Here is a 16,240-nt window from a genome sequence, read left to right on the forward strand (position 1 = left end):
TGCAGATTTTCCCAGAGGAAACGTGCAGACTGATGGAAATGCCTGAACCTGCCAATCATAACGCCTCAAACACGTTCGCTTCCTGTTGCACGGCACGAGCACTTCCTTTCAGGACACTCACGACACTTCTTATTCTTCATCGCAGAAGGATTATGCAGGATTATGCATATTCTCTTTTGATAAATTCTCTTTTGAAGATCTGGCGCCCTCGGTGAATATGAGCACAGAAGGCTGTGAAAAACTGTCTTCATTGTTTAAATTTTCGATCTTTTGTTTAAAAAAAAAAAAATCACAAAAATACTCTGTTCTCATGGATATCAAGCAATTGCAAACACAACACAGGTGTGCAACAATTATTGGTCCCCCTATGAATTCACATGAGAAAAATATATTTGAAGTATATTCCCATTGATATTTCACATTTGTTTAGTACACCTGGGTGACTAGGAACGGGAAATTGTTCAACCATGACTTCCTGTTTCACAGGGGTATAAATATGAGGTAACACATAGGCCAAATTCGCTTAGTCATTTATAACAATGGGTAAGACTAAGGAATATAGCTGTGACGTGCGGCAAAAGGTTGTTGAGCGTCACAAAATGGGGCGTGTCTATAAGAAAATAGCACAAGCATTGGAAATGCCCATTTCCACCATCAGGGCAATAATTAAGAAGTTCCAGAAATGTTATGAATCGACCTGGAATTGGACGTGTGTCTATATCGTCTCAACGCACTGTGAAGAGGACGGTTCGAGTGGACAAAACATCTCCAAGGATCACAGCTGGAGAACTGCAGAAGTTAGTTGCGTCTTGGGGTCAGAAAGTCTCCAAAACTACAATCTGAAGTCATCTACATCATCACAAGGTGTTTGGAAGGGTTTCAAGAAAAAAAAGCCTCTACTCTCATCCAAAAACTCTTCAGTTTACCAGACACTACTGGAACTTCAGATGGGATCGGGTTCTATGGTCAGATGAAACCAAAATAGAGCTTTTTGGTAATAAACACCAGAGGTGGTTTTGGTACACAGAGAGGCAGCCATATGGAAAAGTCCCTCATGTTCACGGTTAAATATGGAGGTGGATCTTTAATGTATTTGGGGCTGTTTTTCTGCCAGAGGATCTGGACATTTTGTTAGGCTACATGGCATCATGGACTCTATGGAGCGTCAAACGGGCCGTGGTTGGATCTTCCAGCAGGACAACGATCCAAAACATACATCAAAATCAGCACAAAAATGGTTTACTGACCGCAAAATCAAGGTCCTGCCATGACCATCCCAGTCCCCTGACCTGAACCCCATAGAAAACCTGTGGGGTGAACTGAAGAGGAGAGTCCACCAGCGTGGACCTCGAAATGTGAAGGATCCGGAGAGATTCTGTATGGAGGAACGCTCTCAGATCCCTCGCCATGTATACTCCGACCTCATCAGGCGTTATAGGAGAAGACTCCGAGCTGTTCTCTTGGCAAAGACAGCTAACACAAAGTATTGACTAAAAGGGTGCAATAATTGTGGCACACACGTATTTAACAAATTTTTTTTTTAAATGAAATTAAGAAAGAAAAAGAAAAAAGATCTCTAGATATCCACGATATCTCATTAAAGTGTATCGTGACAGAATCGAGCACAATATCGATGTTAAATCGTGGTCAGAGTTGGCTATAAAGCGGTACAGAAAATGGATGGATGGATGGATGACCTGGTGCTTCGGGGTGAGCATGTGTAAAATATTCATTTTCTTTGGTATTATCAATTTATTTGAACTTGGACTAAATAAGGCTTCATGCTGTGGGTGCAACTGTGTTTTCTAGCTAACAGCTCACAGTTGTAGGCATCTGCAGGAGTCTGTATGCAAAAAGAAAACCCCTTCTATTTCAGTGTGTTCAAACTTGTTTACTCGATACCAGTAGCACTTACAGTGATTCTGACTTCCGGGGAAAAAACAAATTCAGCATGTCAGCGTTCAAGACAGACCAAAACCATGCATGTACTCCAAATAGTTCAAGAACAGCTTTCTTTAGGAACTTTAGGAGTTGAGCGATGAGCGTGCGCTTTAATTAATCACCGGCGAACGCGCGGTAACATCACTGGAAGAACTACGAGCTTCACTTTGTAGTGTATTTTTGTATGTTTGATGGGTTTTGAAAGTAAAGTTAGGTGTAATCTGATGACTTTTTACACGCGGTAATCAGCAACGTAATCAAACTGCAGTTTTAAAGTAGTAATTAGTCATCTGAGTCATCTTACCCAACACTGATGGTGGTAACACCCAGCCCTAATTATACGGAATACACCGAGTGTGTGGTGAGACCTTTTTTTTTTTTTTTAAAATCACGCTGTTTTTTTCCTCCCGATTGCATCAGACGCACGGTATTCTGCAGAAATAAACCGACATGCTCATACAGCTCTCCACGTCACCTGTGAAGTCATGACGACGGAAACGAACCCGAACTATATACGGTGGTGCTTGAAAGTTTATGAACCCTTGAGAATTTTCTAGACTTCTAGATTCATATGACGCAAAGATTGTCGCTCGTCACAAGGGGTTCACGTTTGTTTTGCCACTCACACACATGTAATATTCGGTCATTTTCCTCAGTAAATAAATGACCAAGGAGAACATTTTATCTCATTTGTTTAAATTTGGATCCAATTTCAGGACTCGTGTGAAAATCTGATGACGTTCTGGGTCATATTTATGCAGATATATAGAAATTTCTCAAGGGTTCACAAACTTAAGTGTATTTGATCTTTTAATTGCTCTTTGATGGTTACTTTAATTGCTACTTTTTGTTGATGACAATTTAATAGGAAATTAACAGAGTCAGACGTGTGTGTGTGTGTGTGTGTTTTGTGTATCTCTCACCAGCTTCAGGCTGAAAAACAGCACCAGCAGGATAGCACACGTGAGCACGCTCAGTCCGAGCAGCAAGACCAGAGGCTGATACTGGCTGATGCATGAGAACTTCCTGTACAGTGCTTCCTGTTTCAGCTTCTGCTCATTAAGGAGGTACTTCCCTTTCGCCGGCATCCTGACCAATCACAGTGCAGCAAAAACCCAGCCTCAGTCCAGCACAAGGGGTTGCTATGCGAATATGGCCATAGAGACTGTATGCGTGTGTGTGTGTGTGTGTGTGTGTGTGTGTGTGTGTGTGTGTTGGTTTATGAGGTTCCACTGCAAACCACACGAGTTTTCTCTTCTCCTAAATGAGTCATTCTGTCCGACAACACATGCTCTTCGGTCCTCTTTACTGGACCATTGCTCTCATCTCCCTCTCGGGCGTACGGAGAGATTCGGATGTCACACGGAACGGTAAAGGACGTGGAACGTCAGGACGGTCGTCACGGATACCTCCAAGACTCAGGAGAAGAAAAGAAAATCCTGAAAGATGAAAAAAATAAATAAATAAAAAGAAGAATGAATTACTGTACTGAAGGACAGAGAGCAAGGAGGTCTTTTCTTATTCTGTGAGCGCTCGCTTTTGTCTAAAAGCCATAAAACTTTCCAATCCATCTGCGACCAGTGACTCTCATTCACTCACACACACACACACACACACACACACTCACACACACAAAGAGAAAGTTAAAGGCTCACAAAAACTCGAATGATAAAAAGGAACAGAAGTATTTAAGCCATAAAACAATTATACTGAATGGAAATTCTTCACTCCAAACTGCCCCCACAAGTAATTTAACAATTAGCCTCGGTGTTGTTTTGACTGGTTACGACATTAACAGCACACTAGGTCTACGATGTAAAGTAAAAACGATTTATATATATATGTTAATTAATTAAAAAGATGCACTCCTGGTTTCATGTATAAATTACATGAATAATAAATAATTCATAATAAATTACATATAATAATACAAATTTTCCACACAATCAGTTTAAGAAACTTTCCTTTCAAACTTTATTCTAATAAATATTATAATCGATTTTTAATAGTATTCCTTATAGTCAACACGGCAAAATTACAGGCAAGACTTAAGAATATTTCAATGAAATGCAGACAAATAGTCATTCAAAAAATATATATATATATATATATATATATATATAAAAATGTCACTCAGTCTCCAGGAACATTATTGTTGCATTTGACCATTTCCTGTTTTCCCTGGATTATAAATACGAAATAAAAATCTACCTTTTTTTTTTTTTTTTTGCATGGAGACACGTCGCACACACAAACACACCAAACTTTGTACACACCGAATGAAGAAAAGCTACACACGGACAGCTGAATGATTCTGTGATTAAGAGTAATGTCTGACATTTGTATCCTGATCGTGAAAAAGAACACGATGGTGAACAAGAGAAAGACAAGAAAAAGCGCTACACTGTTGTGTGATCGTTATCGAGAAAAATGGGAAAACACGACAAATCACCGTTAATACAAAGGCAAATGCTGACCAGATAAAGTGGAGCCCGTCTCTGTGTGTGTGTGTGTGTGTGTGTGTGTGTGTGTGTGTGTCTCTGTGTATGTGTCTGTCTCTGTGTGTGTGTGTGTGTCTGTCTCTCTCTCTCTTTGTGTGTGTGTGTAGCCACAAAGGCACCAAGACAGAAAGGCCCTCATTGAGGCACAGAAGGGAAGCTGCACCTGCTGGGAAAAGAAACAGGGACAAACAACAATAACAAAAAAGTCTCAATTCTGTCCACAAAAGACGTCTAGCTGCCGTGTCTCTCTCGCAAGGAGAATCTTCTAGAATATTTCTAAAACAACACTTTTATTCCCCAAGCGTGCCATAATCCAATCTAATCAGATGGTTGGATTATACTTGCTAAAGGTTGGATTGTACTCGCGTTTAATTACACGTAGGAGTACGCAAGATGGCTGCCTCGCACGTCCCGCGATCATCTGAAGCGTCGCGAGTGCACGTCCTCGGAAATGAGCGTCGTGTGTCCACGTGGTGCGACACCAACGTAAATAATGAGTACAGTACGAGCACCACGCGACGTGAATAAACAGACTATAGCCGTCTCGTACTCGTATGCTGTTCCAAACCGTTATGCAGTACCGACACTAACAGGTTTTACTATTACGGTCAGTATTCGATTTTTTCGTTGTTCGATACGTCTCACGTCCTCTTCAAACTTACCGAATATTTGGATTCGGTTTCACGTACCAGTCTTCTGCATTATCCATGTTAGTAAAGACTTTTGAATGCAAGTTCAGGACGCGACTCATGAGAACGGTCACGAGCTCGGAGCTCATCGGTGCGTCGAACGTCGCTGTTTAACGTCGCCGTTTCGTCTCGGACATGCCGTCTAGACAACGCGCTGCTGGACGCGCACGTAGAGTCATATCAAGTATAAATCCGCCTTCGTTTTCCACCAGTTGGACAAAATAACGAGCAAGAGATAGCCGTAGCGAGGACGGAGAGCGACGAGGGCTGTGGAATATTACCACGTGATCTCGATCTCGTTATAAATGACATCACGGTGCCATGTTTTGAGAATACAGCGTCTACCCTGGGTAGCGAGTGGACGTTAAAGGAAATAGTTCGGACAAACATACCAACATTCGGAACAGTGACTGGAATCGACGGGCTTTAATTTGACTTATTTAAAGAAAGATACACGCTAACGGTCAAAAGTTTGTGGACGCTCGACTGAAACGTTTCTCACGGTCTTAGAAACCTTCTGATCTGAAGGTGTGCGATGAAACGTGTGAAATCGGCGTCGTAGACACGAATATAACCGTGCCGACGTATTCGTTTGTTTCGTTAGAAAACGAACATTTTATTTACAAAAAAAAAAAATATCTTTTTAAACGGACGACTCGGGAGAGAAATATTCCGAAAAGCGGCCGATACGAGTCCGGCGTCGGTAGGAACTCCTTTAATACTGTTTAAAAATCATCTCGGGGTAATTCCTCAAGAAATCGCTCGAGGAAACACCAAGAATACATGCCAGATACCTAAAATACTAAATTATTTAGATTTATTTTGGATTTTTTTTTAACCACGACAAAACTTCCCTAGTTCCATTTGTGCTACTCCAGAGTTTTGATGACTTTATTATTATTATTATTACTAAAATGTGGGGGAAAATAAATAAATAAAAATAAAGAATGAGCGTCTAAATTTTTAACCGGGAGTGTGTGTGTGAAGTAAAACTCTTTTCTACGTTTGTACTGATTTCAAGTCTTAATCCATCAGAGGAAGATCATCTTGCTTTGGAGAAATAAACGCCTGTGAGTGCAAATGATCTGCCGAAAGAACAAGTCTAGAAATGGAATTGACAATCGAAAGCTTTTATAAGAAGTGTCCTTAATCTCAAGGTGTTCTCACTGGTTAAGACGCGAGAACGTCGTTTGATCAAAGCGGAATAAAAAAAATGTAAAAAAAACAAAACATGGCATTACTGCTACAGTTATGGGCTTTGCCTCTGTGTTCAGCGAAAACAAAATCTGTTCGTCATTCCAACGACGTGATTAACTTCAATCACAAGGCCACGTTTCCACGACTGGATGAGCACGGTCAACAAGATAAAACGGAGAGACGGAGAGGAGGAAACAAGATAGGGAAAGGTTCAAAGGTCTTTCTCGGATCGCTAGATATTAATGTTTGAGAGGCAGATGCAGATGATCGGGCGAAACAGTTTGAACAGTACTAAAGAGAGCAAACACGGGCTAAACACGGCTGCTCGTAATGAGCCGTTATGAGCAATAGTTGATATTAAGCTTTGTTATCAGAATCACGATTTTAGAAGGAGCAGTGGCAGCTGACCGGTTACGAGTTTAAACTAGGAATCCATCGGGAAGATGTGCGCCCGAAAAGCAAGGAGTACCACGGGGTCACTACTGAGACCTGCAGCGAAACCCTTAACCTTCGAGGATTATAAACGTACGGTGGATTGGGAAAGTATTTATTCAGACCCCTTTGCTCGTGGCACGCTGTATTGTGTTTATTGTGGATTTTCAATATAAAAAACCACCCATAATGATAAAGTGTAAACAATGTATGAAGAGGTTTTCATAATAAAATTAAATAAAGATCCATCAAAAACTTGTCAAAAGTATTCCGCGCCTTTGTTTAAATACTTCGACAGCAATTACATCTAGACGTCTTCTTGGAGACGTCTCGACAAGCGTTGCGCGTCTGGATTTGTGTAGTTTATCTCGCTCTTCATGGTAGTTCCCCTCAAGGTCCATCAGAACGGATGGCGAGCGGTCGGTGAACTACCGTCTTCAGGTCTCTCCACAGATGTCATTCAGGGACTTGCCCTGAGGCCACGCGAGTGTTGTTTTTGGCTGTATGCTTAGGGTCATGTTGAAAGGTGAACTGTCGTGAGTCTGAGTTTGCATGCATTCTGGAGAAGGTTTTCGTTTCCTGTCCCTGCTGCTGAGAAAGACGCCCATGGCGTGATGCTGCCACCACCGTGTTTCGGCGTCGGGACGGTATTAGTCAGGTGATGTGCAGTACCTGGCTTTTTAGCACTTACACAGTGCGTGCTGTTCTACCCTTTATGCTGTCGTATGCCTTTAACTCAACAGCGGCTTGTCTCTTGCCACTTTTTGATTTACGGAGTGCTGCAGAGACGGTCGTCCATCCAGCACGTTCTCCGATCTCCGCACAGGTCTTTTGGAGCTCTGTACGACTGACTCTTGCGATCGTTCTTTCCTCCCTGACCAAGGACCTGCTTTGGCCAGACAGCCAACTCTAGGACGGTTCGAGGTTGTGCCAAGCTTTTTCCGTTTCAAAAACGACCGAGGCCGAAGTGGTCCTGGCAACACTCGAAGCCTTAGAAACCGCTCTGTATCCTTGCCACCATTTGATCACAGAGATCCACAGATACGTTTCTTAGGCTTCTTGGCCTGGTTTTCCCCTGACCATGGCGTGTAAACTGTGGGCCCTTATAAACCCTGGTGCGTGCCTTTCCAAACTATGTCCAATCAACTCAAATGGCCCCAACTGAGTTCTAGACAACATCTCAAGGATAATAAACGCAAACAGGATGCACCGGACCATCGTTTGAAAAAATGTCAATTATATCAATTAAAAATGAAATCCACAACACAATCAAGTAAAAAAAAGGAAAAGCAAGAAGAAAAGGGGTCCGGATACTTTCTGAATCCACCGTAAGTTCGTACTCACAAGGGTGGACGAATAAATTACAATCGAGCCGCATTAAAAAGCTCTAATGTGATGTTCAGTCTCATGTTTCTGTTGCCCGGAAACCAAACTCACGGCTAAATCGTTGTAGCTAATTAGACAGCTAATGTTATAAAGTATTCTAGTTAAGTATATTAATACAGACTACGTTTATGATTATTTTCCATTTCTAACAACGTTTCTATAATGTAGCACATCATGTTTACAACCTTAGACTTATTCTCTTGATACTGAACCATTGTACTGTATTGCGCAGGAAGGGTCTAGGACAGTGGTGCACCGTGTTCGTTCCCGATTCTGAAAAGATCATTACTCTACGCATTACTTGGTAAAAATCCTTCTGCTGTTAATGTACGCTTCTTCGAGTGTCTTCGTGTTGCCTGCGCTCTGTATTCAGAGCTCACCCATCTGCGAGTTTTACGTTTCTCTTAAAAAGACGGCGCCGAGAGACAGGTAGCGCTGTGATTTCAGCGGTCTGAGAAAATAAAAGCAGGGCCGGGGAAAGACAAAGGCCTGAAGATGGAAAAAAAAAAAAAACCAGACAGACAACTCCATTAAATTCTGCAAGAACTTCTATAAAGCAGGAGAGCGAACGAGCGAGCGAGCGAGAGAGAGAGAGAGAGAGAGAGAGAGAGAGAGAGAGATTTTCTTGCAGACTCTATTCAAATCTGGGAGAACATCTATGAAGCAGGAGAGAAAGGGAGAGAAACAGACGGAGAGACAGAGAGGGAGAAAGGGAGAGAGAGATTTTCTCGCAAATTTTAGCTATTAAAATCTACAAGAATACGAATGAAAGGAGAGAAACAGAGAGCAGAGAGAGAGAGAGAGAGACAGAGACAGACAGACAGAGAGAGAGAATGACAGAGCGAGAGAGATAGAGGCAAATTTTAGAGAGAGAGTGAGATTTTCTTATAAATTTTAACTACAGTGTGTGTGGGAGTGTGCGTGTGTGTGAGAGAGAGACAGAGAGAGAAAGGCAAATTTTAGAGAGAGCGAGATTTTCTCAGATTTTACCTAGTGTGTGTGTGTGTGAGAGAGAGAAAGAAAGCGAGAGCGAGAGAACGACAGAGAGAGAGAGAGAGAACGACAGAGAGAGAGAGAGAGAGAGAGAGAACGACAGAGAGAGAGAGAACGACAGAGAGCAACAGAGAGAGAGAGAGAGAGAACGACAGAGAGAGAACGACAGAGAGAGAGAGAGAACGACAGAGAGAGAGAGAACGACAGAGAGCAACAGAGAGAGAGAGAGAGAGAGAACGACAGAGAGAACGACAGAGAGAGAGAGAGAGAGAACGACAGAGAGAGAGAGAACGACAGAGAGCAACAGAGAGAGAGAGAGAGAGAGAGAGAGAGAACGACAGAGAGAGAGAGAACGACAGAGAGAGAGAGAGAATGACAGAGAGAGAATGACAGAGAGAGAGAGAGAGAGAGAGAGCGACAGAGAGAGAGAGAACGACAGAGAGAGAGAGAACGACAGAGAGAGAGAGAGAACGACAGAGAGCAACAGAGAGAGAGAACAACAGAGAGCAACAGAGAGCGAGAGAGAGAGAGAGAGAGAGAGAGAGAGAGAGAGAGCGAGAGAGAGAGAGAGAGAGAGCGAGAGAGAGAGAGAGAGCGCAGTGTAGAGCTGAATAGTAGAACTGCACGGCTTTGTATGAATGGCCTTTCTACCTGAATGGAAAGCAATCAAGCAATCAGGGGACGGAGATAAAGGGAAAAAACCCATCCTGGCTCACGTTTACGACCTCCACTGAACCACTGAATCATGAACACCACACAGCTGCACTGTCGACAACAGCATGACTACCTTATGAAAATATTGACAATTTATTAAAAAAAAAACATGTATTATAATTAGTTTTCCTAAACAGCTGCTCCAATAATCTTGTATTAATTGAATTATTGTCAAAAAATTCCATATAACCAAACACTCAACGAGCACTTTCGCAATTTACTGTACACTCTTTATAAAAACGCTGGGTTATTTTTTCTACCCAAACGCTGGGTGGAGCCTTTTGGATCATTTAATGTGGTTATTTTCTCAGTCTCGGGTAGTTTTTGGGTAGTTTTGTGTTAGTGGCTGGGTTATTCTCACTGACAGGTCAATCAATGCACCCCTCCCCCACCCCGACGCCTCAGCCCAGCTCCTCGGGTCAAATCAACTCAGCTCGGACTGTCCGAGTTCGCCTCAGGTGGAGGTAACGGTTCTCACACGGAGACTGTCGGATCTATTTACAGGTTCGTATCAACATATTTATCCATAAAACCACTACTGTACACTCGAAAAAGCACAAACGTGCGATAACGGTCCAGTTCACACGACATTAAATGGAGCGCTGTCTTCGTCATCTTTGGCGTACTTGTCTGTAACGCCCACTGGACCGTAAGTTGGTCACTCCGGTGGTTTTTTTGGACGTTTTAAACGTCTCCTTTGATCAAAATCTGACGTTTTCGTCTTAAATATATGTCTCATTTGAGTCGTTTACTTCAACGTCTACATACAAACACCACTTTAGCAGCTCTACAATACATTTCTGAACACCGTGTAGGGATAAAAGAGACGCCACGTCGGCGTATTTGTTTATAATGTGGTATATTTGACGTTTTCAAAGGGTAAAAATAACCCTGAAAATATTAACGCATTCAGGAAATAAAACGAACCCAGCGTTTTTGTAAAAATGAAACCATCGTTTGGGTTGAAAACCAACCCGTTTGCTGGGTTAAAAAGAACAACCCAACTTGATGGATGAGTTTAGCCCAGAATGTGTTCTGTCCCATATTTACCCGGCCGCTGCGCTAAAAATAACCCAATTTGGGTTGTTTTTAACCCGGTGTTAAAAACACCGGTACAATTCCTTTTTCCAGTACTACACCATTTTACGTGTTCGCTACATTGTAATTATTACTATTAAAGATGATACAACGTTTCGGATCGAGTACGATACCGATACTGACACGGATATCGCTATGAGAACCTACTTAGGGTGTTTTCATGCTTGGCTATAGAGCTCCTTGGAACCATGGCTCGATTGCGCAATTCCACGCGTCACTTTTGTGAACGCACGTTTGCGAAACAGTCGGCATGGCACGTCGTAGTGCAGGTGTACCTGCAAACGTGGAGCCGGTCTCGTACAAAAGAAGATTTCTTTTCACGAGACTACCGTATCAGTGCAAGCGATCGCAGTACAACCGTGAACCCTCTCCCTGCGATCGTAGAAGAAGAAACTGGAAGTAACGTGACAAATGAACATTATATAATCAGAATAAACATCACTGGATTTTGTAGTGGATGCTGGTGATGGAGAGGACGGATATTTTATGGTTTCCATCTGAAGAGTCAGAAGTATCCGTACATTTCAAGTGAAAACTGCAGACTGAGCTGATTTAATGAGAAACCCCTATATGGGTAGCTCAAAATCTCACTAACAGCACTCGCTGTATTATTTTGATTGAGTGTGCATGTGTGTGTCTTGTGAAGATCACCCAAAACTCCAAAACTTCTAACTGAAGTATGAGTCATGTTTGTAAAGTCGTTCATGCTGGTTGAACAAACACAACAGGATCACAGCCCGTGAGAACTCGCTGATTCTGTCGGTCAGAAAAAAAAAAAAAAAAAGAAAAGAAAAAAAAGAAGGGGACAAAAAAAAAGAGCCAAACCCCTCTGGTGATTTCTGAAACAAACAAAAGCACCCCACATACTATTATACTATAAATCCTTCACAAAGAGTGCCTGTAAGTGGTGAATGGAGATCTGCCAAAGGAAACCGGGACCTGCGATGACGCTGCAAAAATACCAGGAGATGTTTCCCCCTATAATGTGTGTTTTATGATATTTACTAACAAACACAAACCTCCTTCCACAAGGGGGGAAAGTGTCGGACCATATTCTGCAAACATTTAGGGACTGTATACATACAAAATAAATAAATAAATACCTCCATTAAAAAAAGTGAATAAATAAATAAATAAATAATGACATTACAACAAAAATAACAAAAATAAACAAAAACAAATAAATAAACTTTTTTTTTATGAGTTACAATACTTTTATAATAGCATCAAAAAAGAAAGAAAGAGAGAAACTTGGAAAAATAAAAGGAAGAAAGGAAGGAAGGAAAAGGATGAACGGATGGGATGGTTTCAAAAGAAAGATGGAAAGAAATAAAGAAAAAGAAAGAATAAAGGATGAATGGATGTATGGTTTTGAGAGAAAGAAAAAGAAAAAGAAAGAATAAAGGATGAATAGATGGATGATTGGTTTTGAGAGAAAGAAAGAAAGAAAGAAAAAAACCTGGACAAAAAAGGAAGGAAGGAAAAAAGATGGATGGTTTTGAGAGAAAGATGGAAAGAAAGAAAGAATAAAGAATGAATAGATGGATGAACACATGAATGGTTTTGAAAGAATGAAAGAAAGAAAGAAAGAAAGAAGAAAAAAAAGACAAAGAAGGAAGGGAGGGACAGTATGGGTGGATGGATGGATGAGACATAGATAGAATGGAGAAAAAGAAAGAAAGAAAGAAAGAAAGAAGGGACAGGACTGATGGATGAGAGAGAAACAGTGCAGTTTGATGAACCGCATCATGTTTATCAGAAATGAAAGGAAGTGCGAGTGTTTGTGGCACGTGGCTGATCGGAAACGTCCTGACATGCTCTCCACCCACTCACTCTCACACAGTGTCTTTCTCTCTCTCTCTCACTCTCTCTCTCACACACACACACACACTCACACTCTTCAACAGTCAATAATGTTCAGATTCTCTGAACGAAGAAGGAAATGAGAGTTATACAGAACACAGACCTGAATGTGTGTAAAAGCAGCTCCATCTGTGTGACTGATATGACACAGTAAGAAAGAGAAAAATGAAAGGAAAAAACAGTAAAATGAGGGTGTGAAGGCAGCGTAAGCACCGTCTCTCAGCACTGAGGCCAAACCGCATCCCTCCCACACACTCTCTCCATCACAACACGGCAGCCATGGGCCACATCTGTGAGTGGAGCCGTGTAACCACGCAGGGCAAATGGAGAGCCAACATGGCCAGCAAGCAGCACAGTGGAAAAACCACTTAAGCATACTAGCGTGAGATGCATTTAAAAAAAAAAACAACCTCACCACTAACTCAGTAACAGTGGGATTATAAAGCGAGAACGTGACTCGGTAACAGTGGGATTATAAAGCGAGCGCGTTAACTCTGTAATGGTGGGATTATGAAGCGAGAACGTGACTCGGTGACGGTGGGATTATAAAGCGAGAACGTGACTCGGTGACGGTGGGATTATAAAGCGAGAACGTGACTCGGTGACGGTGGGATTATAAAGCGAGAACGTGACTCGGTGACGGTGGGATTATAAAGCGAGAACGTGACTCGGTGACGGTGGAATTATAAAGCGAGAACGTGACTCGGTGACGGTGGGATTATAAAGCGAGAACGTGACTCGGTAACGGTGGGATTATAAAGCGAGAACGTGACTCGGTAACGGTGGGATTATAAAGCGAGAACGTGACTCGGTGACGGTGGGATTATAAAGCGAGAACGTGACTCGGTAACGGTGGGATTATAAAGCGAGAACGTGACTCGGTGACGGTGGGATTATAAAGCGAGAACGTGACTCGGTAATGGTGGGATTATGAAGCGAGAACGTGACTCGGTGACGGTGGGATTATAAAGCGAAAACGTGACTCGGTAACGGTGGGATTATAAAGCGAATGCGTTCACTAGAAAGATCTGTTTACAATCCACTAGTGAACTTGAAATTGACTGACAGACATGACAATGAGCGAGCAGTGCGTGTCGGGACGACACAGCGTTAGCGTGTTGGACTCGGACGTCCACTCGAGTAATAACGCCGCGTCCGCGGTGTAAAAAAGTCGAGTGTTTGCTCATCGAAACGCAGGATCATCTGCTCCGTGTGTTTAGATCGGACACTCGCTCTTCACCTCTCCTACACTCGCCACCTTTCTCTCTTCACCTCTCACCGTATCTTTTCTCGCAGCCCTTCACTAACAGCCCATTACTCTGGGAAGGAAAAGGAAATAAAGTCTCAAATCACGAATCTGCACCGTTCCGTGCAAAATACCAGCTGGAGAGAAGACGTAATAAAAAAGACATTATACGAAGAGACATTATCGTTAAGCCACGCCATGAACGACGTTATCTTCAATTAAATATATGAAAACAGAAAAGGAACGTGATAAAAAAGCACGCGTCGCAGTAAACCGGTGGGCCGCGGCCACACTTTCTAGATCATCAGACTTTAGAAGATCGCATCTAAAGCCATCACAATGATCTACGATTTTGGCTATGAAAGTTTTTTAGCATATAGCACCATTCCCATTCTCTCTTTAAGGACTATTGGGCTTTAATGAAACAGAAAAAGGGGTTGTTGGGACAAACAGAACTGAATGAACAGAAAAGAGAGAGAGAGAGAGAGAGAGAGAGAGAGAGAGAGAGAGCACAACCTTTCGCAGGAAATATCTTCCACCCTCATAAAAGGACATCAGTGATATCCTTAGGAAATAAAGACAATAGTAATCTCACAACACCATGGTGGGGTCATTTACAGGGAACTCCCAGCAGTAAGAGTGCGTGTGTATGTGAGAGAGAGAGAGAGACAGACAGACAGACAGCACCACTTGACTGACTACACAGTCATGAGAAAAATTAAGTACACTCCATGGAAATTGTTGGCTTTTTTGACACGTTTGGACAAGCAAAAGGACAAACCTTTGATCATCTTTGAAACCTATTAATAAAGTTGAACAAACCCACAGGGAAAAACAGCTTTTTTAATTGTTTATTCAACAGAAATATATCAATAGATATGATATCCTTGTGTGGAAAAACTAAGTACACCCTCGGTCTCAGAAGCTAGTATTTGCCCGCTTTAGCAGAAAGAACTTCTCGTAGGCGTTTTGCAGAATTGTCCACCAGGCTCGCTGGAATTTTCTGGCCACTCTTCCATGCAGTATTCTTTCAGTTGCAAGATGTCTGCGGGTTTTCTTTCACGTTCTGCTCGTTTCGAATCCCTCCATAACATCTCAATGGGATTCAGAACCCGGGCTTTGACTAGAACGTTCCATAACCCTCTGCTCGTGTGATTAGGATTATTATCCCGTTGAAACGTCCGCTTTCGGTTCAACTTCAACTTCCGGACAGACGGCCTCATGTTATCTTCGAGCAGTCTTTGATGTGATGCAGAATTCATAGTCGGATCAATGAACGCACGCCGTACGGTCCGCGAAGCAGCGAAGCAACCCCAAGCCATAACATTTCCACCACCGTGCTTCACAGTCGGTATGAGGTGCTTCTTTGGTCCGCGTCAAACATGTCCGCTGTTACTATAGCCAAGCAACTCTATCTTTGATTGGTCTGTCCAGAGCATGTGATTCCATGTGCTCATTGTAAAACAATTGTTTTCCTGGCACGCCTCCCGTGCAGGTCAAATCTGTGCAATCTCTTTCTGATTGCAGAAGCATGCACTTTGAAACAAACAGTTGCAAGACTTACTTCTTAGAGACTTGTTTTCGCATCAGACGGTCCGCTCTTGGGCTGAATTTACTAAATTTGTTCAACTTGACAGCCATTGCAATACTCGGAATCCATCTATTCCATTTGATCGTTTTTAAGCCTAGCAAGTGCTCTTCTGTTTTGTTTACGTGAATCCGGATCGATAAGAAAACGCGTCTTTTTCCCGATGATTCGGCCTTCCGTCCACATGATTTTTTTTTTTTTTTTTTGGTCCGGCGAAAATGACGCTCTCCGCAAACGCTCTCCCGAGCGGATAAACGTGAAAAACGCCGTTTTCGATATTCAGAGACGATGTGGTATTTTTATTTTTATTTTTTTTAAGTCAAGTGGTGCGGTCATGTGACCCGTTCAACTCAAAACAAACAAGATCCCTTTATGAAAACGGACCGTTTTTACCGCCGTGTTTACTACGCAACACAACACGGTGGTTAGAAAGTTTCTAAATAACTCATTTCCATGTCGTTTTGGGGGGGGGGGGGGGGGTGGGGGGGGGACAAAAACATTTCTATTTTCTTCAACTCGAGCTGTCCGAGTCAAAAACGCAAATCATGTTTGTCCACAGTCTGGTTCCCCCCACCCACGGACGGCCAAACAA

The 16,240-nt window shown here is 42.4% G+C and overlaps 1 protein-coding gene across 4 annotated transcripts in view; it reads right to left on the reverse strand.

The window, feature by feature from the left end:
- adcy7 (adenylate cyclase 7) overlaps window positions 1-16,240 on the reverse strand; it is a 69,007-nt gene that overhangs the window by 24,867 nt on the left and 27,900 nt on the right. For all 4 annotated transcript variants that reach the window (XM_053616926.1, XM_053616927.1, XM_053616928.1 and 1 more), the window contains one exon: window positions 2,865-3,380. In XM_053616926.1, the coding sequence (XP_053472901.1) occupies window positions 2,865-3,029 (165 nt within the window). In that variant the 5' untranslated portion in view covers window positions 3,030-3,380. The remainder of the gene's footprint in view (window positions 1-2,864; window positions 3,381-16,240) is intronic.

Source organism: Ictalurus furcatus, chromosome 27 (genome assembly GCF_023375685.1).
Source record: "Ictalurus furcatus strain D&B chromosome 27, Billie_1.0, whole genome shotgun sequence".
NCBI lineage: Eukaryota > Metazoa > Chordata > Actinopteri > Siluriformes > Ictaluridae > Ictalurus > Ictalurus furcatus.